Raw genomic sequence first — 24305 nt, 5'->3', positions numbered from 1 at the left:
TAAAGAAAGATGTATTTTCTTCAACAAGGTTCTTCACTGATTTATTTTAGACCAAAAGCCAGTCCATAACTAAAATAACATCAGTCTACTCAATCTGTAGAAATCCAAGCATGATCATTTCTTCCCTCACTAGCTACACCACCAAGTATTCAGAGATGGCCTAAGGTAGGATGGAGAACATGACCATGCAGATGGATGAAAAAGTTAAAAATGTGATATTTAACATGACCTATTTAACAATTTTAAAACATTTTTCAACTTTTACAGAAGCTGAGATTCTGCATCCTTTCTAGATAAGGACCTAGTCAGTTACTTCACCTCTGAACTTCATAAATTTTTGGTGTTAATGACCATCTGCTTCTAAGAGCAGAATCAAAACTAGGTTCCAATTCAGGCCAGGCCAGACCAGGTCTTGGGCTGTGAATCACCAGTGCTTCTTTCAGCAGGTCTGACTCAAGCTCAGACAGTACAGTTTTGTTCCCCCCAGAGCAATGGCAATCAGCAGTCAAATAGCCTTCTAAAAGCAAAGTATTATTCAGAACAAATTTCTAAGAAAAATACTAAATACTACACAATGACCCCATTTGCATGGATGATGAACTTTAGGTTTACGGCCCCTGGGATCTGGGGATCCCCTTTGGCTTAGGCTTTTTCCACTGCACCTGGAGAAAATAGTTTAAGAAACATTACAAATTACCTCAATTCCTTTGAAAAAACATGAGAGTTTTCAGCTTCTGTTATCTCAGCTTTAGCAAAATATAGATGGCAACTTAAAGAATAGAAAACAGGTTCTTAATGTTGACAGTTTGATCTGTCTTCAGTGGAAATTTCCATTTGAGAAATTCTGCATTAGGTCTTTTCTGGCTTCATGTGTACAAATAATGTAACAGGCAAAGTCTACAAATCTTGGGAAGATTTAGGTCCAAATTAAGATCCCTTAAATTTACAGACATCAGAGATTTAAATAGAGCCTGTACAACGAATATCTAGATGTTTTGGCTGTTTTGCCTTGATCCCCACTGGCTGTAATGGAAGCTTATACTCTTAAATCATATTTAAGATTTAAATCTCACACTGAGTCCTGCTTCTCATGTCTCCAGCTATAAATGCCAGGTCTACATGAGGATGGATAGGACAGCGACTGTTTTTAACCTCACCAGCATAGGAGAGACTTTAGCTACAGTTGTCTCTATATCCCTTCCCCAGTGAGATAACACTGCAAAAAGAAGGAGTTAACACTTTGATTTGTCAGAAACACCAACAATATTTAGAAAAGTTCCAGTATCCAATTTGTCAGACTGTAAGCAGCATCTAACCAGTGAAAGGATGCAACTGAATACTGGAGACAAATTTTCATTGTGACAGCTATCAACACTTCAGCAAAATATCTAGAATTCAGCGAAAGGCCCACTAAACGGAAATGTTTGGTCTAACTCCATGCAAGCCTCCAAATGACAGAGATATGAAATAACAAAATTTATAAGTAATAACAGACGTTTATCTGTCAGGTCAAGTAAGTCCCACTGTGACAGCTCACTCAGTTTACGGTTAACTGACCCAGCTGAAGAAAATAACTTCTGCTTTATTTGTTGAACTATTTGAGTTTCAGTACAGCTACCACTTCCTTCCTTCTCCTCAACATTCTTCAGTAGTCATAAGTAAAAGCATAACCCAAAGTAGAAAAGTATTCCTCCTCTTTCTGTACTTAACTATGAAATTAAGCATCAGATACAACTGCATCTTGATAAGGTTACCTAAAACGGGTTACTGAAGGAAAAAAGCAAGGCTTTCAGTCCAATGTAATTATTTTGCCTGTTAGTCTATAACCAATAGGTGATTTCTGAGGAATGAGTCAATCTCAATTTAAATTTGGCCAGAAGTAGCTCCATGTCACACCAAATTCCCAGAGGTACTGCTTTCACTTTGTTTCATTGTTAGTTCCACCTTTCTCTTAAATAAATACCACATTTTCCTTTGGCACTTTAAGACAGCAGTTATTTTTGACTAACTCTAGCTTGAAATATCTGCAAAGCAACACATGGAGATGGGAGGAAGTGGTTGCATGGACCACCATTATCTTACCCATTTTTCCTCCAAGCATCAGTAAGTCTAAAATGAACAAGGCTGAGTGTGTTGGGGCATAACCAGATACTTTTTGAATTGGGTGTGATAGCCAGGGCTGAAAAATCAGAGGCCCTGGATTCCATAAGGAATTTTTCAGTCACCCAAATACTCCAAATAGCCTGCATATGGCTGGCCAGAAGGGATATTCACCTTTACTTTCTCCCTCAAAGGGTTCAGCAGATCACGAAAAAGTTTTCTGCTTTGCTGTTGCAGGTTTTGTAGGAAGAAAACACCCTGGGATGACAATTCAGCACCAAGATTCATAGTTGGACAGAGTYTTCTTGTGAAACATTTTATTTTACAGAGGAGTTCCCAAAGTCCTGCTCCTTAAAGCTGATTCCTGATGGGCTGCTAGCTGGATGGGGGCTGCACAATCAATCAAGGCCAGTCCAACCGATCCATCTCCCCTCCATACATTTCCCCCTTTATGCTGCCTTTAAAAGAAGATCCTCAACCAACTACCAGTARGGCAGGGCTACATGCAAGGGCTTTTTAGGAATTTTGTACAGTAAGGGATTCTGTACTATAAAGCTTTTACTTTTACTTCAGCTATACAACACAGCAGTGACTTAGTGTAGTGTCTGCAAGACCTACAAGGAGTAAGGAAGATTGCAGTTTGCTCACTAAAGCCAAAAATTATGTGACAAAGAAAGAGGTTGTGAACAAAAACTGCTGCTAAATGCTGTTCAGGCCTATCCTGTCATTTCCTAATCTCTACTCCCTGTGCATTGCTCATTAAAGCCCTGTGTTTCCCATTATACTGATGTGCTTGAGGTAAAAATGGAGAATTCCCTCTCCAATAGTAACATTTCCCACAGCTTTACTTTCCTTGACATTATCTCCATCAATCCAAGGTCAATTTTTACTATACTGCAGGCCTACAAGCCTACTACATACAAAAAATCGTCTAACCTTAGCAGTCCTTTTTTATAGATTCTGAACTAATGTGAAATGAATTTCAGCAGATAACAAGAAGAGTTCTTTTATGTGGCCAGCATGGATTACACTAAATCTGAACTGCCCCATGTCACAGAATGATGCACTGCTAGCAGAAGTAAAATTGTCAGGTAAAACAAAGACAACAAGCAGCATTTTTGACTGTTTTTATGGAGTCAAAGTGAAATACCAAGATCGATTTGTGAACAAAGTCAGCTATCTTCTRGAAAAGGTCTAGCTGAACAAGTGTTAAAACAAATTCAGTGTCTACATCCTCAAAAAAGTTAGTCAGTACAATTGCATGAACAGTATYTAAATTGTAATTTTTTCTTAGGAAACACATACTTAGAAGAAACCAGGCAGTGTTTATAATATAAATCACAGCACAGGCTCAATAATAAAGCCCTGACCTTCATAGGCATCAAGTCAAATCTCCACAGAGACAACAATCAGATTACAGGAATACAGCCTTAATGCTATGGTATGTTAGCATACAAAAAAATCACTTGCATTAACTCTTCAATTATAACACTGTCTCAATGTCACTCTGCTTTTCTCTCAACAAAATCATTTGATCACAGTGATCTCGCATCCACATCAAACAACATTCTAGTCACTAAGCATTTTAAAAGCAAGTACACTAACTCCTTACTTAAAGAGGATTAGTAAATTTCTGGTCACACAATTACCTGAAGAGCTCTTTTGCTTCAAGGAACTGAAGCTGTGCAAACTGAATAAAACCTGCTTGCTGCAGGATACGTTTGTACATTACCTATGGAAGAGAAGAGGAAAAAAAGAAAAAAGTTTATTCTATTTATAGGGAGTTATCTACATGGTACTAGTCATTACTGCAATAACTATCTGACAAAAAAAMCCCATCAAATACAGGATCTTCAGCCAGGTCTATCAAGTTACATGCAAAATAAAGCCTTGAACCTCTACATTATAAATTTTATGTACCTGAAAATATTTTGAATTTGCTGCCCACATTACATTTCTCACACAAAAAGTTTGTGAACACAACACTGTTCAGGAGTACTTACTAAAAGTGAACTCAAAAAATAGCAAGTTTAAGTTTTCTTATTCAAAGGATGACGTATCATCTGATATCAGTCTGCCTTTCCTTGAGTTTTTGCTCATGGTACTTGCAAATGTAAAGGCCAGTGGTTATCTTTGAAGATCCCCGTAATGGAGCAGGCACTTTTTTTTTTTTTTTTTAATTCAAGGGTCCCAGTTGACCATACACAGCCAACAGTGTCCCCTCCTCACCTCAGTTTTCCAATAACCTTGCTGCTGATTCTCATAGCCTCATCCCCTGTTGATGATAATACTTCTGACTTTCTGCCAGTAATTTTTAAAAATGCAAATACTTCTAAAGCAGTTGAGTTTATCCAATCTGCAGTACATTATGCAATGTACACAAAAAAAGGTTAAAGAAAAGCACAAGTAAACTATAAGAAAAGCAATGTGTTACAAATTTTTGCTGCTAAGATCACAGAGAGATAAAAAAAGTTTACAAAAAGAATTTAGTACAGAGAMAAATCTACTTTACATGCTAGGTATTTAAGCTGAACACTGAATTGGTAGCCACCAGATGAAACGTGCCCTTGTGCCCCAAAATATTTCCAATGACAAAAGAGAATTATTAAAAGTAAGGAATGTAAACTGTCATCTGGAAAGCATCCACTGTTTGTGACTCTCTGGCTCTGCATTTTCCAAACACAGCTAGTTATACCCAAATACCTTCAGTTTTCCCCACCAACTTTCTCATGAACGTACAGTTTAATGTCTAACAGAGGACTGACTATGAGTGCTGTTGTTAATAAGAGGCCTCCATTTTCAGTAAGAATATCCAGGGAAATTGTAATACATTAAGCAACATATTTCAAGCAGGAATTGCTAAGAAGTGAGAGACCTCAAGTAGGGTACACTAATACTCCAATCGGTGATTTTTCATCTTGATTAAAGTTTGTAAATTACCAAAAGGAAAGTTTGGCCTAAGTCCATTTAGACTATGTTTTACTAACAGATTATCCTAAAAAAATATTTAATTTTGATCTTAGAAAGCCACTGAAACCTATTGATTTGCGAGGTTGCAGGGTTTTTCTTGCCTCCCAGGGTACCAGGGTAGAGGACAGAAGGGGAAACAGAGGGAAATGTTATCTGGCACATTTTTTCAGACAAACAAAACAATAAAAATAAGTAATTCACTGCATCTTTATATTAATTTTACTATGCATTGTGTCCAACTGAGGATGCAGATTTAGGACTAAAGCCCTAAGGATGCAGACTGAAATCTTTTATAAGCATCCTGTGGCACCAGAAATCTTCAAAATCTGGCCTCACACTTTCCAGGGAGGGTTAAAGAACAATTTCTCACCCTGCTAGGGAAACTAATATCAAAAGTAATTTATTGAAGTCTGTTTTCAAACTTTGGAATAGAGTGACCACTAGTATTTACACATTTAGGGAAACAGAGTACTGGCATTATGTTTGAATCTACCTGAAGTTATTCCCTTAATTGTACAGATTAGTCTGTACAGCAATCTTCTCAATTAAAAGTTTAAGAGGACATTGATCATGCAAGCATAGAGCTAAGAGATAAGTTTTAAATTTAAACTTATTATTGAGTGATACTCACTTTTATCTACAATTTGGACTTATCTGCACTTGTCTCAAAGTTGTGCAAAGCTCCCTCCCCCCCCTCCAATGTCTACAGATATTTTCCCAATTTTTGAAAGATACACCAATAGGACAGGGAGTAGTTAGCTTGATTTTTAGCCAAGATACACATCAGACATCAAGATGTCCCATGATATGGATTTTGCAAGCTACAGGGGAAAATTCTACAATCTCCTTTCCCAGAGGTTTTTAAGAACGAGCCTAGATTATTCAAGAACAATATCCAGTTAATTTTTTTGAGGGGATAGGGGGAAAATAACAAACAAAAAAACCAACCTTTTTGAGTTCTTCCAGACCTGTTAGCTGCAATATTGTAAGTTTTTTTTTTTTTAAAGATACTAAGTTAGAACCAGTTTAAAATTCAACACAAATTCCTCTTTCCTTGTTTGAAGAAAGGCTTTAGGACTTGAAGTGCTCTAAGAGAATTCTACATTGTTGGTTGAATTCACAAGGGGAAAAAACTACTGAGAACAAAGAAATCTAGTTACAAAAACATTTAAGATTTAACTGAAAAGCAGTATTTGAAAAAGCTCTAGTAAATAGAAAGGTTATTACTAAAGCTGCAGTAGCCATAGTGAAGCTTTATTTCTCTCAATTACTAGAAAAATCCTTACTAGAATGGTCAAAATTACCACAGAGATCGCCAGAACAGATTTTTCTGGAAAGTTACTTCAACCTTTGGCCTGGTTTGTGTGTAGTTAATACATTTCTTTGAAACTAGATAAAATGAGAGGCAAAAAAGAGATACCTATGCAAGATGTGTGCCAATCTAACCAAGGTCTTCACTACCAACCACCATGATTTCTGCAAACTTCAGCTGTCCTGAAAAATTAATGAATACGTAGTGTTCAGTCATTTCATGGTAGCATGGTAGAAAGGCCTTTGCTATTCCTCTACCAAAAATGATATCCTTGCACCACTTTGGCTTAGCATTTTTTACCTAGCAATATTTCTTGATTCTCAAGGACAAAAGAATTCTCATATAATGCAGCAGAGAAGTTTGCAGTCTGCAGGACTCTGGGCTAAATAAGAGGTCTGGGCTACTAATGTATGACCTGCTTCTTTCCAATAACTAAAACATTGACTGTACACACAATTCAGGCATTGCAGTACCCTAAACTTTCAATCCCACTGCCATTCTGAATTATCAGCATAAATTATATATTTTGAAGGAGGAAGGGAGGGAACGTTCATCCACACAATGACAACGTAGTATTAAACTGTAGCAAAAAGCCTACTTCCTCAAGAAGTCTGTCTTACAATGTCATGATTGAGTTCAAGGCACACATAAGACAGCAAAAGCCATACCAAACTGGGGAGATTAAACGAGCATGCGGAAAAAAGGGGTGCTATGCTATATGTACCACGCAACTACCATCACTTTTCTGCTTGGATAAGTTATAGCTGCTGGATCAAGTAGCTTAATTCTATACCTTTGTCTCCCTGCCCCTGCTAGTATAAAATGGCCCAATAAGACCTTGAAAGCATAAACTACTCGGGAATCAGCAAAGCAGCTCAACTAGGCTTGCAAAATAGATACCTATCCTATTAGATAGGAGGGAATGACTATTGTTATGCTACAGAAATGTTACCAAAGATGTATTTAAGGCATGTAATTTTGCTGTGCTCCATCAGATTCGTACTATGTGAGACTACAGTTAAAGTTTGATGTGCTTCAAACAAATCTGTATTGAGAGCGTTAAGTGTCAGAGACACCAGAAAGCAAGCTTAACATATTACATTTGCAACTGCTGATGTGCTCTGAAAATTGGACTAACTTCTCAACAGTTAAGCCAAGTTCCATCTTCTTAATACGAATCAGAGGAAGACTCCATTTTAAGGTGGGTCATATTAGTCTGTAAATACTGCTYAGAGCTACAACAGGTTTTCTGCTTGTAAGTAAAATGTTTTCTGTTTTTCAGCTGTAGCATAGACCTAAAGTAACTGAACGCCCTTAAGAGCGCTTATCTGAAAAAGCAACTTAAAGTCAGCAAGAACTTACAATATTCTAGAAAACAGCAATTGCAGAAGTGCAGGTAAGACATTCAGTACACAACAAGATATGTATGGTAACTTATGCTAAAGATGGTAAAATCCTAAAATCAGGAAAACGTCAGAGGAAGATGTTTCACATAATCTATTTCAGATAATGAACTGCAGTTAAATCTGCAGTAAAACAAAGACATTTCCCACACTTAATCCAAATAAACTGAGGAGAAAGAATTTGAAGAGTTAGAGGTCCTCACGCAGATAAAACACACTGATTAGATCATGCATTCTGTCCTCACAGCAGGAGTTTTGGTTTGCTTCTTTAAATAGGTTGCAAAGGAAAAGCTGAAAGTGAAGATGCAAAGCAAAACACACTGGAGACAGTACTCTATTTGCTGAAATATTTTTCAGCTTCAAGTATTTCCAGAGAGTTGTACCTTACCAAAAGGTTGGAAACTTTTTTGGCCAGGCCTTTTCCTTCCAACAGCCTCCCAGCCATTCATTCAACGGAAGAGTTAAAGGATCAAAATTAAATCTAATACAAATTTCATGTCTTCTTTTCAAGGGCATTTACCTAACTTGAAATGCTAAGGCAATTACAAACTTTTAAAAGGTAAAAATAATAGCCTGAAAGGCTAAACGCATTTTCTACTTTATTTGGACCACTGCAATTCTCCTCTAGATTCCACAATCATATTCAAAACATCATCTGCTTCCTAAGCAAACTGGAAATAATGCAACAGATGCTATTTTAATGGGATCAAATTCTCCAAACCATCAAAAAAGATTAACATTTCATCTGAATACAGATACATTTCTGCAGGTTACAGATCAATTTTTGCTTTTACAAATGGAAAGAAAAATCAAATGTTCATTCACATACTTGGTCTTTAAAATTTACTTTCTAAAACATAGCTCAAGAATAAACTGATTTCTTTATATTACAGAAGCTTCATGCTACCTTTTCCAAGTTTGAAAATCTAAAAGACAGATAGGAACAAATACAATAGGATGTTTTGTAATATAAACCAGAGGTAGAAGGAAAGGCATACAAACCTCTAATCTAACACTAATAAAACAGCTACTAAGATACCTTGCCACATAAAAATCTTAAATATTCAGTTACACACAAGTATGACTTTGCTTTAGTTTTCACATCACTTGACCTCAGAGTTGTAATACTGTGGAGTTTATGACACAGTAAGAATCTCTGAGAAAAAGTTAAAAATAAAATGCTGACTAGAAATAAAGTACACTTCTTTTAACAACAATATCAGTTAACAGCTGAACCTCCTACTAGGCATTGTAGTGGCTTTGCTATCACTAATTTCTGAGTTTTGTTTTTGTTTAATTTTTTTCAAGTTATATACTGGGGGGTGGGGGGACAGGTAAAATCAGCAAGGCACACTTAGCACTGCCAACACATCACAACCTTTTACAAGCACAAATCAATTTAACAGCACATCCTTTTCCTAAGGCTGAAAGGATAAGACACTAATGGAGCAAAGCAAACTCCTCCCCCACCCTCTCCAGGCAGTTGACCATTGGTAGTCAAATCAGCCCCRCTGTGAAACTTACATTTTCCATGAAAATTAAAAGAAGAACAGACCTGAAACTTCTCTTTTGGAATATTCCTTCGAGCTCCTTTTGCTAAAACAAGGGCTTCTTCCACTCTGTGGCTAGCTAGAAGATCCTGAATCTGTTTTTCCAAAGGTAGTGGCACCAAGATATATACACCCTTATTAGTAGCAACAATTACCTTGCCTGGACAGAGCAAACAAATATCAGTTTATGTTCTCCACAGAAGAAACACATTACAGTAATAAGTTTTAAGATTTACCAGTTAAGATACAAGAACCTAAAAGCTGTTAAAGTTCCAAAACTGATCTTTGTTATCAGTCACTAGATGTTATAAATTATCTGTAAATTGCCCCTCAAAGAAATACAAAGATAATGGGAAATTCATTTATTTCCAGCAGATTTTTCCCCTCTCTCAGTAAGTGACACTAATCTCTTATGATTAACCAAGTTGCATAGGTCACCACTATACAACTGCACTCCAGAAAAGAGGGACTTATGAACCGCCAGGCTATTTCTTTGGGTTTGTGTTAGAAACATGTAAGCTGCACATCAAAAACAGTAACACAGTTTACAGCACATATAGTTTGCAGCTCTCCTGGAAAAAAAAAGCTATGCATTCCACACTTAACAGTCCATAATTGAAGGGCAGCCCATTCCCTTTTGGATTTCTAACACAGGAATTTTAGGAAGAAATTTAAAATAACAATTTTTAAGATGTTAAAACTTTGACAAGAGATCCAAAGGACAAACACCTGTAGTTCTCATTTGCTGACATATAGCATCAATTTAATGTTGCTCCTTTGAAAGAAAATAATTAAGTTACAGGAAAAAGCTATAATCCCACAGACATCTTGGACAACTGAATTGTCACATTTAATGAGCATACATCATCTTAAGCACAGAGTTTTGGAAGACTGAATTTTGCCTACCATAGCCTGCAGGAACCTAATTCTGAAAGCATTTACAATGAAAGTTTCAATGGTTAGCATGTTTGGCAGGTATTTTGGCTTTTTAAAAGACAAATCAAGAAAAGACTGTGCCCACATTAATATCCGTGCCTTTTGTTCCAGAGTTATTGATGCAAAAGAGTGTCCTTCTTAATACCTTCAAAGTCCTGTAGAATGTGACCTTCTTTAAAAGGTAGGGTTTGCTTTTGCTGCTGGTCCAGCATGCTGTGCACTGTAATGAACTCATCATCTAGAGCAACCACGTAAGGAAAACACAAGGCTGCTCCGATCACGTTCTCCGACCAGTGCACAGGGGCACGCTGTGAAATGCCATCTACAGTTGCAAACATGCCTACAGATAAAAAAGAACAAAAGAAAGAAAAAGCCTGAGACTTACGCTAGTTCAAGACAGTTGTTTTCCCAGTACTGAGCACTGGTATAAGGGACTAGAAATAACAAGTCTCAAAAGAACACATACAGTATTAGAGGGCATAACGGCAGGGCATCAAACCTTACAAGTCACTGGATCTTAAAGACCTGCTAGTTAGTTCAGTTCAAGTTTTTTTTTTTTTTATCCTTCACACCACAGAGAGGGACAACACCAAAGAGTGAAAAGAAAATAATGAAATAATACTGGAAAAAAACCTCAAGAATTATTCAAGTCCAGTAAGTTTATCAGCCTTTTTTTTTTTTTGTTAAAGAATTATGCCAGGTAGTTTGAATTCACTTTAAAACACAAAGTATTTAGTGAGACAGTACATTTAAACACCATTCTAGTAAGAGCTGCAGACATGCACTGCCTGACCTATCTGGCAATATAGACACATTTGTTTCTTGTAGTGTTAAATGCCTCAAGAAGGTTTTAGTCTATAAACAAGCATTTACCTATACTTCTTGACTTTTGCCATAGCAAATTTTTCATAGAATGAGAGCCCTTTTTCTTTGGAAGAGTCACTTCCTGCAAGGCATTAGCATTTCAATTATTTGCAAAAAATTCAGAGGTTGTGTGTAAAGACTTAACATCCCAATGATACCTACACTGAGTACTGTAACAACAGAATCACTTTCAATCTAGCACCTTCAGTTAACTTGTGGTTTCTCTGCTACACTATCTTTCCGCCTGTCTATTCACTCCTCCCTCCAAGCGACTGCTTAATAAAAGTTTTATTTGCTTCTGGACTATATAACATTGCTTATATTTACAGTATTTGGTATTCCCCATTTCTGCTTCATGAGACTTTTTTTATCATCAATTCAAGAGAAACTCCAGTTTGAGTTTTCAGGCATAGTTCAGAAATTCTTTGCCAGCTGAGGCATACTGAAGCATAACAAACTGTTTTAAACATGAATGCATACCACTTAAAATCAATGTTTTCAATGTTTTCCATTAAAAAAAGTCTACACTAGTTGGAAATTTGTCTTGGGCAGGAAAGGTCCACTTGAAAGCCAGCAGAATAATTCTGAACTCTAAAGGACAGAGGAGATTAAAAGATTATTTATTCAATTTACAAAAGCTCTTCCAAATTGAGAACGAGGTTAGAGTAGCTGGGTAAGAGGACCATCTTGGAGAAAGGAAACCAGAGGACTGCAGATTTTTACAGAGCTATGGAGTAGAAAACTAAGCTTCTAGACCCTTTAAAGCAGCTCCGAAGTGATCAGCCCTTTCCCTTGACCAAGGGTACAACACAATTATGTTTTTGCATCTGACTATTAGCTTAAAAAGCTGATCACTCTAGAGGAAACAGTAAATAATGTTTTATCAGTGCATCTTGCAGAAAATACTGCTTTACCATAAAACATAATTCCAATTTGCTCTATAGGTCTTGACATTCTTACAGATCAGAAGTGGAAGTTTATGCAAGGCAGACTGCACTATCCATTTTGATGCCTTCCAGTTGTAATCCTGTACAACAATCCCATTTCAAAAAGTGGAAGAAAACTTTTAATAAAAACATAGTAATCAGCAGTAAACCCAGGACTAGCTATATAAGTTGTTAAACTTTTCCATTTAACTGACTTATTCTGTGAATAAAAAACTAAAACAAACTGAAATTAAGTACATGTGGCTATATTTTTTTTTAGTTACAGAGCTTTTAGAGATAATTCAGAAAACTCCTTTATGGATTGGAAGTGTAAGCATAGCAACGCACAGTACTATTTCAAGTCAGTGTCTGTCTAAATCCCTCTGCCCTCAGTAGCAGGGGCTTCTGTGATAGAACGATGCATTTCTCCTCGTCTTTAACTCTTGTCTAAGGATAATAAACATTGACAACTACAATCATAAATCATAGCCTTTTTACAGTACAAGAATGTATTTGAGGGAACTAAGATGAAGCCACCAGTCAATTTCACATTAAAAAAAGAATAAGCTATCTGAAGGTTACAAGAGTTACTCCAGACACAACCACACCATTTTCAGCACCAAAACAGAGATCTAAAAATTAATGGAATCATAGAATCAAAGAAGAATTTAGGCAGGAAGGTTCTTCTGGAGGTCATCTGGTCCAGTCACCCACACTCAAATCAGAACCAACTTTAGCTCAGGTAATTTGGGGCTTTGACCAAAAGAGTACCGTATTATCACACTATAGTGTTCCCCCCACCCTTAAGGGGGGTTTTTTGTTTGTTTGTTAAGTTTACTTTTTTAAAAAAGCAATATGAAAACTTATGGATACCATAAAAGTTGACAGCATGAGAAACAGTAAAGTAGATGAAAACAGGAAGGAAAAAAACGTATTGGTTACTGTTGACTACTTTGCTTTATACAGTGTTAGCAACTATGAAGAAATGCACTGCATAACCTTCTATAAATCATTATGTTCTGTACATGTGTGGTTCTTACAAGTTGTAAGACTCAGTTCTCCATTTGCAGTCTACTCAATCACTATGCAATTGTTCAAACCATGTGCCACAGAGTTTATGCTAGAGAAACAAAGGAATAAGCTAAAATAAATATTTAAGATTTGTATTATAACTCACTAAAATCACAGAATAGTTGAGGTTGGAAGAGACCTCTGTCCAGGCCAGCACCCCCCCCCCCCGACACACACACACACACACGCACACAAAGCGAGGTCAACTAAAGCAGGTTGTTCAAGACCTTGTCCAGCTAGGTTTTGAACAGCTCTAAGAATGGAGACTCCACAATTTCTCTGGGTAACCTGCTCCAGTGCTTGACCCCGCTCACAGCCCAGTTTGCGCCCAGCTGTGTCTCATCTTTTCACTACAACACCACTGAAAAGAGTCTGTTTTGTCTTCTTTACTGCTTCCCATCAGGTATTTATACACAGTTAAGATCCTCCTGAGCCTTCTCTTCTCCAGACTAAACAGCCCCAGCTCTCTGTCTCTCCTYATGAGAGATGCCCTTTGCTGGACTTGCTCCAGTATGTCTGTTTCTCTCTTGTACGTGGGAGCCCAGCACTGGACCCAGCACTCTAGATGGGGTCCCACCAGTGCTGAGTAGAGGGGAAGGATCACCTCTGTCAACCTGCTGGCAACACTCTTCCTAATGTGGCCCAGGATGCAGTTGGCCTTCTTGGCCACAAGGGCACATCGCCCGCTTATGAACCCTCAGGTTCTTTCCTACAAAGCTGCCTTCCAGACAGTTGGTCCCCAGCCTGCACTGGAGCATGGGGTTATTCCTCCCTAGGTACAGGACCTGGCATTTCCCTTTAAGGAACTTCAGGAGATACCTGACAAGGTTCCTCTGGCAGCAAAACCATCTGCTGTATCACCCAATCTTCCCAATTTTTTATCAGCCTTGCTAAGGGTTCACTCTGCCCCATCATCCATGTTGTTAATGGAGATGTTACACAGTATTGGCCCCACTATCAACCCCTGGCAGATACCGCTAGTAAGTGGCCTCCAGCTAGACTTTGTACCATTGACCACCACCCTTTGAGCCTGGCAGTTCATCCAGCTTTCAGTCCATCTTACTGTCCATTTATCTTGTCCATTGTTTATCTGTTTGTCTAAGAGGGTATTATGGGAGAAGCATTGAAAGCCTTGCTGAAGTCCACAACACGCATTGCTCTCCCCTCATCCATTTAATCACAGAAGGCTATCAGGTTCATCAAGCATGATTTCCCCTTTGTAAACCCATGCTGATTATATCCAGTCACCTTCTTGTCCTTAGTATATTTTGAAATGGATTTCAGGAGAATCTTTCATCACCTTCTTGGGCATTGAGGTGAGGCTGACCAGTCTGTAATTCCCCAGATCCTTCTTCTTCCTGTCCTCTTTGAAGGAAGGAGTGACATTTGTTTTCTTCCAGTTCTCAGGAAATTCCCCTGATCACCATGACCTTTTGAAGATAATAGAGAGTGGCCTCACAGTGACATTGGCCAGCTACCTTGGCACTCATGGGCATATCCCATCAGGTCCTGTCAACTTGTCTATGTTCAGCAGATCATTCTCTACTGAGGGTAAGTCTTTTGCTCCAGACTTTCCCACCAGGCTCAGGAGTTCAGGATTACTGAAGGAAGATCATATGGCCCATATTCTCTAGTCTTCCTTTTGCTGCTGATATACTTGCAGAAGCCTTTCTTGTCACCCTTCACGTCCATCATCAGATTCAACTCTAGACAGGCTTTGGCTTTCCTAACCCTATCCCCGCACGCTCTAACAGCATCTCTATATTCCTCCCAAGTCACCTGTCCCTGTTTCTACCTCTTGCATGCTTCCTTTTTATATTTGAGTTTAGTCAAGAACTCTTCGTTAATCCATGCAGGCCTCCTGCTGCCTTTGCTTGTTTTCCTGCTTGTCAGGATGAGCCATTCTTGAGCTTGCAGGAGGCGATTGTTACAAATCAACTAGCTCTCCTAGACTCCCCTTCTCTTCAGGACCATATTCCATGGGATTCTTCCAAGCAGGTCACTGAACAGGTCAAAGTCTGCTCTCCTGAAGACCAGGCTTGCAGTCCTGCTATCTGCCTTGTTCCTTTCTCTCAGGATCCTGAACTCTGCCATCTCATGGTCACTGCAGCCAAGGCTCCTCTGACCTTCACATCCCCAACCAGTTCTTCTTTGCTTGTAAACATGAAGTTGTGCAGAGAACACCCCTCTTCTCAGCTYACCTGTGTTAGGAAGTTGTCATCAATGCACTCCAGAAACATCCAGGATTGCTTGTGCTCCTCTGTGTTGCCCCCTCCAGGCRGTATCAGGGTGCTTCAAGTCCCCCATGATGACCAGGGCCTGAAAACATGAGGCTTCTTCCTGTTATCTGAAGAAGGCCTCATCTGTCCTTTTCCTGATAAGGTGGTCTGTAGCAGACACCAACAMCACCACCCACATTGGTCTGCCCTTTAACTCTAGCCCATAAGCCCTCAGCTGGCTCACCATCCATCCCCAAGCAGAGCTCCATGCATTCCTGCTGCTCTATAAAGCATAATCCCTTCCACCTTCCAGCCTGTCTTTCCTAAAGAGCCTGCATCCATCCACTGCAACACTCCAGTCATGAGCTATCCCTCCAAGTCTCTGTGATTCCAACGAGATCATAGTCCTGCAACTGCATTAAGACCTCTAATTCTTCTTGTTTTTTAAACCATGCTGTGTGCACTAGTGTGCAAGCACTTCAGATGAGCACCAGCCATGCAGATTTTCCACAAAAAGTGCAAGAGTTTTCCCCTTCAGGCCCTCTTATAGGCACTTCCTCATTTGTGTGCATGTTTGAGGTAGGCCCCCTTTAGTCCTGTTTTGTTGATTGAGGTCTTTCTTGTTCATATTGCCCTGCACTCTGCTGACCTGGTCCACCACTTCATCACTTGTTTGTGGGTCATCATCTCCCTCCCATGCTGTCCCCAGCTTAAAGCTCTCCTCACCAGGTTTGCCAATCTGTTGGCAAAAATGCTTTGCCTCACTTGGTCAGGTGGATCCCTTCTCTTCCTAGCAGACTTTAAACCTCAAAGAGGATTTAATAGTCATAAAAGCCAAATCACTCTTGTTGCCACCAGCTGTGCAACCAGTTGCTGACCTGCAGGATCTATCTACTCCTCCTCAAGCTCTTCCCCCTCCACCAGGGGAATCGAAGGCAGGGGAAGAAATTGCCTAGCGCCCATGCCCTTGCCCCTAGAGCCATGTAGTCACACATGCTAACACTCCAAGTCTCTGCTGGCAGTATCATTGATATCCACATGGAAAAGCAGTAGGGAGGAATAGTTTGAGGGCCAGACAAGCCTCAGCAGTCTCTCCACAATGTCCCAGGTAAGCAAGCCCCATGCAATTGCCCTGGCAAGCAGCAAGCCTCCCCAGACAGCAGGTCGGATTGGCAGATGTGGCCTCCATCTCCCATAGAAGGGTGTCTCCCACTACTATCTCTTGGCATTTCCTTCTAGTGTTGCTTCATGGTTCGGGCTCAGATGCCTCACTGGACAGAGCTTGCCGCTTCTCGTATGCTACCAGAGTACTGAACCTATTCTGTAGATGCAGATCTGCAGGCAGAGAAGGAGCCTTCTTGCTGCTGCCAGAAGTCACAAGTTTCCAGCATTTGCTATCATGCRAGTCTGTTTCCCAGCCTGATAAACACAGACTCAGCCTGCCCCTCCTTCAGTACAGCTGGGGGCTCAGGCTCTTGCAAGGTCCCAGAGAAGTTCCAGTCAATTTCCTTTTCATCATCTCTGATGCTGCACAGCCTGCTGACCTCCTCCTCTTGCAGCTCCTGTACTTGGCGACAAAAATCCTCAACCAGCACACACCTCCTGCAGACAAGAACACCATCTATCCCTGCCCCAGCAAGAGGCCATCAGGCACTCCCAGCAGCCCAGGACCTGGAGACCTGCATCCTCCTTTGGGAGCTCAGTTTGAACCAAAGACTCTGATTGATATTCCAGGAATAGTTGGTCCAGCTGGTGCTAGGAACTGTGCCATGCGGCAATATGCAAGTACTTTTTGCTGAAGTTTTAAGAAAATAAAGCCTTTCTACTGCAGGAAAAATTATTAGAAACATGGAACAAGAGCTTCATGAAATAAACATAATATTGGCAAGCAGAGTCTCATACAATTCATCAGTTCAGAAAGAATTGATTTTCAGTTCGGAATGAACTAATTATTGAATGGAATGAAAATGTATCAGAAGTTAAGTCCCCCCGCCCTTTGAAAGAATGAGCTATATATTAATTGCAAGCAGAGCTGACAAAGTACTGAATGGCTAAACCTATAGATCAACTACAAGCTATTCTAATAGTCTTAAAGGCAAAGAGTCTAGATAAAGAAAAAGGTTGCACACCCAAGAAAAATCARAGATGTTTTACTTAATAGCTACCACTTAAACAGTTGCTTTCTGCCATTCTAAATTCCAGTCTTAGCTCAAACACAAATTAATCTAGTAGAAAAATATTACATCAAACACTATAAAGCCAAATACATTAACACAGACTATATCCACCTCTAACAAGAGGCTAAATTTAGCATAGATGTCCTTGAGGTGCCAAACAAACAAGCCTTAACCAATGAGAAACTTTCGTAATGAGAAGTTATGCACAAAAGCAAGYCAAAATTAGAACTGATGTTTTACATCTCACTTTCTCAAGTCCACTCACTTTATGGTGGAGTACCACCTCAAATGCCAATATATGCAACACTTGTATTTTAAAGGTGCTCAAATATCTTCACAGCTCCAAAGAGACTAGCACTACAGACACTAAAAATTTTACTGAGGAAGAACAGCAAGATGGATAATACTAAACAAAAACACAGCAATGGAAGAGAACAGATGATAAAAAAAGTTACAAGTTGAATCTAGCAAGGGAAATCAAGACAATCCAGAGGAAGGAGTCTTCGTAAGTTGTCTGAGTTAGTATAAGTTAGACTCTGCCTGTATTATTGGAAAAAGAGAAGTTTACAGCATGTTTTGAGCTGTAGAACTGTGCTTGCTTAAGACATCACATAGTGTTTTAATCCTAGTACAATACACTTGCTACTTTTACAGGGATGTTGAATTTTATAGGTAGAGGTCCTAATGTATAGCTCTCTTCCAGGAGACCAGATAAAAGCAAAAGTCTGACTAAATACAATTCAGCTTTCTCTTTTTTGAAAATATATGTTCTTCTAAAATAAGAAAAGAGATGAAGCAGTTGAACAGGACCTGATTTGAGATTCCTAAAAAAAAAACAAACAAGATCAAAAGAATGTGATCTGTTTAGAAATGTCATAAGGAAATACTTTCAGAAAGACAAATAACTAGTGTAATCTTAATTTTCATAGCACTTCTAAAAYGGCTAAGTGCAGGTCCACATTTAAAGCAACAAACAGCTTTAGTAAGAAGTATGCAACCAAGATGACTTATACAAGAAGAGTCACAGGTCTCAAAAACAAGTAGTTCTTACAATATGTTTAACTTGCTTTGATATACTAATGAATCTATTTCTTTCAAGTAAAACTGGTGAGTTGATGTTTATCTTGCATTCTGGTCACAAGACAAAAATTCAATATAAACAACTAATACCACAGCAATTTTGCTTTTTACTGGACTTAATATTACACAGCTTACTTAAACCTTCATTTTCTGTAACATGGATCTGAAAAAATACTTCTAAAAAAACAAACCTGAGCAAATGATAGTATAAGAATGGCTAGTATCTGAAAACACCTACAGTTAGGATAGGGTTTAATTCTACAGGAGTTAGGTTAGAGTTTATTTCAAATAACATTTCTTATTAGTGCTGTAATGCAGCATACCTATTTGTGGACCTATTACATTCTACAAAAGGGAATTCACAAACTCCTCCTAACAGGAACTTGGTCAGAAGTTAACTTGCCTACACTAGTCCAACAAACTTATAGCAGCATGGGGTCCTCAAACTCAGTCCAACTAGTCACTACAGACGTGCTATCAGCCTTTGAAATTTCACTTGGTACCAAGCAAATTTTATTTACTCTGGGCCGCAGGAAAACAGTACCTATCCTGTTAGCTGTCTATATAGACAGAAAACACTCTAGAGCCATGATTAAAATACAAGTATTTAAGCATAATTTTGTGCACTTATATAAAAGGCAGGAGGGGAAATAATATGTAGTACCAATAATTTACCTTTTGATCTCAATATTCCAGCACTGCTTTGTAAGGAAAAGTAGCATTATTTTCTACATCAATAATAGTTAGTTATGCTCTGCTTCCCAAATTGAAATAAAATATGGGAGAGAAGTTCAAAAGTTGCAAAAAATAACCTTTGTCTCACCTAGCCCTCCAGGACCAGCCAACAGAAACTCCTGTCTGCCTATCCTTTTCACAATTGGCCGTTTCTCATCACTGCAATAAGGAAATAGATCCTGGGAGATGCCAGTATTATAATTCAATATGATATATTGTGTAGTAAGTGCAAGACATAAGTAATAACCATCTACAGCCACAGCGTAGGGTTGCTCTGGAGTAAACACTTCCTTCACTATCTGGACTCTGTCTTCAAACACCATGAACATTTGAATGGTCCGACGCTTGACTGAGATAATGCAGACTTCAACACAGAAAGGGTCCCCACTCACAGGGTTTTCATTTAATGTGAATGTCACAGCTCCTTTGATTCTAGCGCCAGTGGGAACAGGTTCCAAGTTCATCATATTAACTAGTGTTATTGTGTTGTCACAAAGCACAAGAAGCCTGGTGAGTGCAGAAGCTGCTTTTAGCTCAGTCACAGACTTCTTGAAGCCCAGGTATTTATGCAGTTGCTTGGTGGCAGCGAAAGTTACTTTTCCAGCTGTTGATATCTTTTCGTCCAACAGAAAGTGATAGATAAAGCAGTCATTGGTTCCAATGTAGAGGTTCTTTCCACAACACTCAATGCATTCAATGTTGATGTGAGCTTTGTCTCCCATTAACATCTCCCGCTCAACAGCGGAAACGAGCTTGAAAGCTTTGACACTCATTGTGCCTTCTGGGTGATCTGATTAAAGAGGGGGAAAAAAAAACATTTTATTTATCTCCACACACACAAAGTCAAATATCAGAGCAAGCAATTTAACATTCACCAGTATAAGTGTTGTTGCACTTTTAACAATCTATACTGTTATTACTTCCAACCAGATTAAACAAGCCACTCCAAGCACACTAATAACCACAGAAATGACTCAAATTGTATGCTTTCACTTCAAGGCAATCTATTTCTACATGAAGCAGATTCGCAACAGCACCCAACTATTTTGAAAGTGATGCCTACTCCACAAATAAGCAGCACAATTCTGGCTATCTCAGATACTTCTGCTCTACCAGTAGGTCCTGCTAGCATTTTGTGGTTTCTAAACATCACCTGTGTGTAAGAAGATATATGCTTTGGCTTTGAATTCTAGAGAAGGACTTTTAATGCTACAAGTTAGCATCTCACATTACTTTATATTCTATTTATATGCTATTTGACAAAATCGAAAGCAATTAGTAAATAGCCTTATAGTGAAATATCATAGGCATATTCCATTTTAACACATACTTTACATTCCTTACACCTAGCAATAAGAAAGTATATAACATACCTTGCATAAATTATCTAAGTGGCTTAAAAGTTATCATCTGGCTCACAACAAAGTGGCTTTGTTTTTTTCTTTAACTGCAGAGTTTCAGTTTCATTCACTGGTATTTACACATTCGCTATACTGAACTATGTGCATCAGCAATTACTAGGCACAGCCAATTTGGAAGCATGGCTAATAAAGCATTCCTAAGCTCAAGAAGCAATATCACTGAAATTAAGAGTTYACTGACTACTGTCAAAACCACTCCAAAAGGTTGTCTTCACAGTTGAGCAACTCTTCTTATATTCATATTCTGCAAGCTATACCTATTCTTTTATAGTCAAACTCTGTCAATGGAAAGTTCCAGTTTATGAAGCAACTATTAGCGTCTTTCAAAACAATCCCCAGAATTTTGCTGTTCACCACACTTTATTCCTATAAGGAACCAGCAGGCAACTGTTCTGAATATACCAAAGAGAAGATGAGAAATTGCTGACCTTGTTTAATCACCTCGGAATACGTCATGGCTGTGCTCTGTAATGACCATTTAGCCAACACACAGCCTGAAACTACACTGAATGTCTTCACTAGATTTGAGAAACATCACATACAATTATGTCCAGTCCACATGTAGAGTGGAGATGCAAAACATCAAATGAAATTTCTATGGACAAACAGAAAGACCAATACAATGCTATTGTTCATAATTCTGAAATTAAACACAAATACTAAGAATAAAGCTACTTGCAAATTAGAAGATCCAGAAAAACTTTGCCTTTGCAGGACAACATTGAAAACCATGGCAAAGATTTCCAAAATTGAATAAGAAAAGTTAAGCTACAAAGCTCACAATTAATCACTAAACAAAAATTAGACCAAACTTCTCTACTTTTTTTTCCCAAGTCATTAACACTTACTTAATACTTTTGCATTTTAAGTATCTAATTAGAAGTGACCAGATTTTCAACCTGAGATTGCTTCCAATTCCAAGTAACCCAGGCTCATAAAAACAGTATCAAAAACTAGATACTACACTTGAGGTGTGCTCCAAAATCATGACAAGAGTCCCACATGCAAAAACACTGCACAAAGACATTATTAAGGCTGGTTTTGACTATGCTGTCTGCTGCCTCAAGTCGCAGACAGTGATTTTTAGATCATTTAGCCATCTAACAATCAAAATAGAAGTGCTTTGGAATGAAGAACATGGCAAAAAGTATTAGAAAGTCTTAACTGATATTGGTCCAATGTAAGAATATAGCCAGAAGCAAACCATGTTATGCTTTTATAAAATAGATAGCATTGATCTTTTAAGCCTAAGAATTTCCTAGAGTTTTCACAAATTAAAAGAGATTTCAGTTTGGGCTCTATGGCATTTTTAAATTGCTGTCTCACTAGGGTTTAAATTAGCATTCTGATCTTCAACAACAACAAAACAGGAAAAATTCTTGAAACAGCCTATACTAAAATGATAGTGCAAGTCTCTGGGCAACACCTCCACGTTTTTCTTCAACATTAACAAAAGAAACACAGCATATTAAGTTAAAGGGGGCTGCCCACAGGTTGGCTGCCAAACCAAAAAAATTTAAGGACAGCTTGTATTTAACCTAAAGTGATAAACTATCCTCCAGAGAGAGGTTTGGCAGTTTTTGTACCTGAAACTGTCAACAACTTAAAGTTCCTGTAGCCCAGAGTAAAGATGCTAATGTGTGCCATTGGAAGAACTGTACTATTCTGCTCTTGACCAAGATGCATTTAAAAGAAAAAATGCCCCCCAAAATTACAAAACAAAAGCAGATGAAAAAGTAGAAATATAAAAGGCATCAAAATAGACATGCAGTATTCTCAAAGCATTGAAGAAAAAACAGAACAAAACTACAAAAAAAGAMGACATTCCCGAATGGGAAGAACAAAAAAGTTTAATGTAATACTACATAAAACTGGGAACCAAGAAAATAAAACAATCATGCTAGGCAAGTGTTAAGCTGTGGAAAAAAAAGTTTTTAAGAATAAACATCAATGCACATGTAGTCTGCACACTACATTTTTTGATTTATTTTTGTTCTCCTTTATGGGAATTCGGTAGCTTATGCTCACCACATAGAAACAGGTGCAGCAGAACACACTGTTCCTTTAAGAGCCAGATACCGCTTCAGAAAGTTACAAATGGAAGTCAATAGACAACTTTTTAGATGTTCATAACTCCAGAAAATGAGTTAATTAGGATGTGGCTATCAAAAGCAATCAATAAGCAAGCAAGTTATCGGTCTACCAAATTTTGTTCTCCTAAATGCACTAATAACCTTGTACACACTCATTTCCAGCAAAAAGGAAGAAGGTAGGTCCTCCCACTTTCGTTAAGTGCTACATTTTGTTTGCAACCGATCAGCACGCTACTACTTTACCCCGGCTAACTTGTTCCCGTAGACGTACTCTTGCATTCTGTGCAATTAACTGCGTGCAAACTAATTAGCCTACAGATGCGATTCAACACACTCGAGGCGCTTGGCCGTACCGAAGCTGGGACTGACGATACCGACCCCCCAAAAGGACAGAGGCACCGTTTCACCTTGGACGTGCCTGCACAGGCGAGCCACCCCCTCGCCCCCCCGCCCCAAAGCGCTGGGCGGCTCGGCGGCAGGCGCGGGGCCGTTCGCTTTCCGCCGAGACCCTCAGGCGCCCGCAACGGCGTCTCACTCGGCAAACCAGACTCAACACCGACAAGCCACGACCCCCGCGCCGCGCCGCCTCCCCCACCGCCCCGCGCCGGCGCGGCCCGGTCCCACGGCGCCCGCCGTCCCAGGAGGCGACCGAAGCCCTCCCTTCCCCAGCACCTGCGAGGGCCAGACGCCGCCGCCGCCACACTGGGAGCCGGGCCCGCCGCCTCGAGGCCTTGCCGTGCGCTGCGGCCTCCGCTCGGCTGCACAGGGCCGGAGCGGCCCCGGCGCCCGGGGACGGGCCGGGACCGGGCCGGGCCGAGCCGAGCCGAGCCGAGCCGGGCGGGCGCCGCCTCGCGCCGCGCTGTCAGCGCCCGGGCCTCGCGGGGGCGGCGGTGGGGCGCCGCTTCCGGTGTCGTTGCAGGCCCCGCCCCGCCGCGTCACGGCTTCCCAGAGGGGAGAGGAAGGGAGGGCAGCTGGCTTCCCCAAGAGGGGGTGGCAGGACTTCCGGTCACGTGGAGGCGAGCCGTCGTCCCGGCACCAAAGGCCTCGCGGCGCTGGGGGTGGAGCCTGACCGAACTGTGGGCGGTGCCTGTCGGGGCGCCTGCGTCCCCGCGGGCGTGGTGCGCGCGCAGGAGGAGGGCGGTTGCTAGGCACCGTCGAGGGACAGCGGGGGCGGGCCGCCATGTCGTGGGCGGGGGCCGGCGCCCTTCCTGCCGCTGAGCCCTCTGCGCTGTTTCCCTCTCCGCGCTACGCCGAGCCCCATATACTTTTTGTACATTTCACGCTGCTCGGATTGGCCCATCTAAATGRACCGGGACAGAAGAATCCATTATCGGTTACTAACTGTAAAGTTGCCAACTTTTAAGCCACCTTCCTCAGTTTAAGAAATCCCCAGGCTGCCTGCTGTGAGATCCTGGAAAATTGTGTCAAGGAGGTTTAACTGCATCCTC

At 40.0% G+C, this 24305-nt stretch overlaps 1 protein-coding gene across 3 annotated transcripts in view; it reads right to left on the bottom strand.

Annotated features, from left to right (window-relative positions):
- TGFBRAP1 (transforming growth factor beta receptor associated protein 1) overlaps positions 1-23656 on the bottom strand; it is a 40266-nt gene extending 16610 nt beyond the window's left edge. The window contains exons 1-5 of one of the 3 annotated variants that reach the window (XM_026068064.1): positions 23530-23656; positions 19432-20133; positions 10417-10611; positions 9341-9495; positions 3750-3832 (exon numbers count right to left, since the gene is read on the bottom strand). In XM_026068064.1, the coding sequence (XP_025923849.1) occupies positions 3750-3832; positions 9341-9495; positions 10417-10611; positions 19432-20116 (1118 nt within the window). In that variant the 5' untranslated portion in view covers positions 20117-20133; positions 23530-23656. Of the gene's footprint in view, positions 1-3749; positions 3833-9340; positions 9496-10416; positions 10612-19431; positions 20134-21192; positions 21590-23529 lie in introns of those variants that run through there. The other 2 variants (XM_026068065.1, XM_026068063.1) reach the window with 2 other exon arrangements.
- Between the last annotated feature and the right edge of the window lie 649 nt (positions 23657-24305).

The sequence above is a fragment of the Apteryx rowi genome, unplaced genomic scaffold (genome assembly GCF_003343035.1).
Source record: "Apteryx rowi isolate R43461 unplaced genomic scaffold, aptRow1 scaffold_268, whole genome shotgun sequence".
NCBI classification, from domain to species: Eukaryota; Metazoa; Chordata; class Aves; order Apterygiformes; family Apterygidae; genus Apteryx; species Apteryx rowi.
This window is presented reverse-complemented; position numbering and strand designations above follow the sequence as displayed.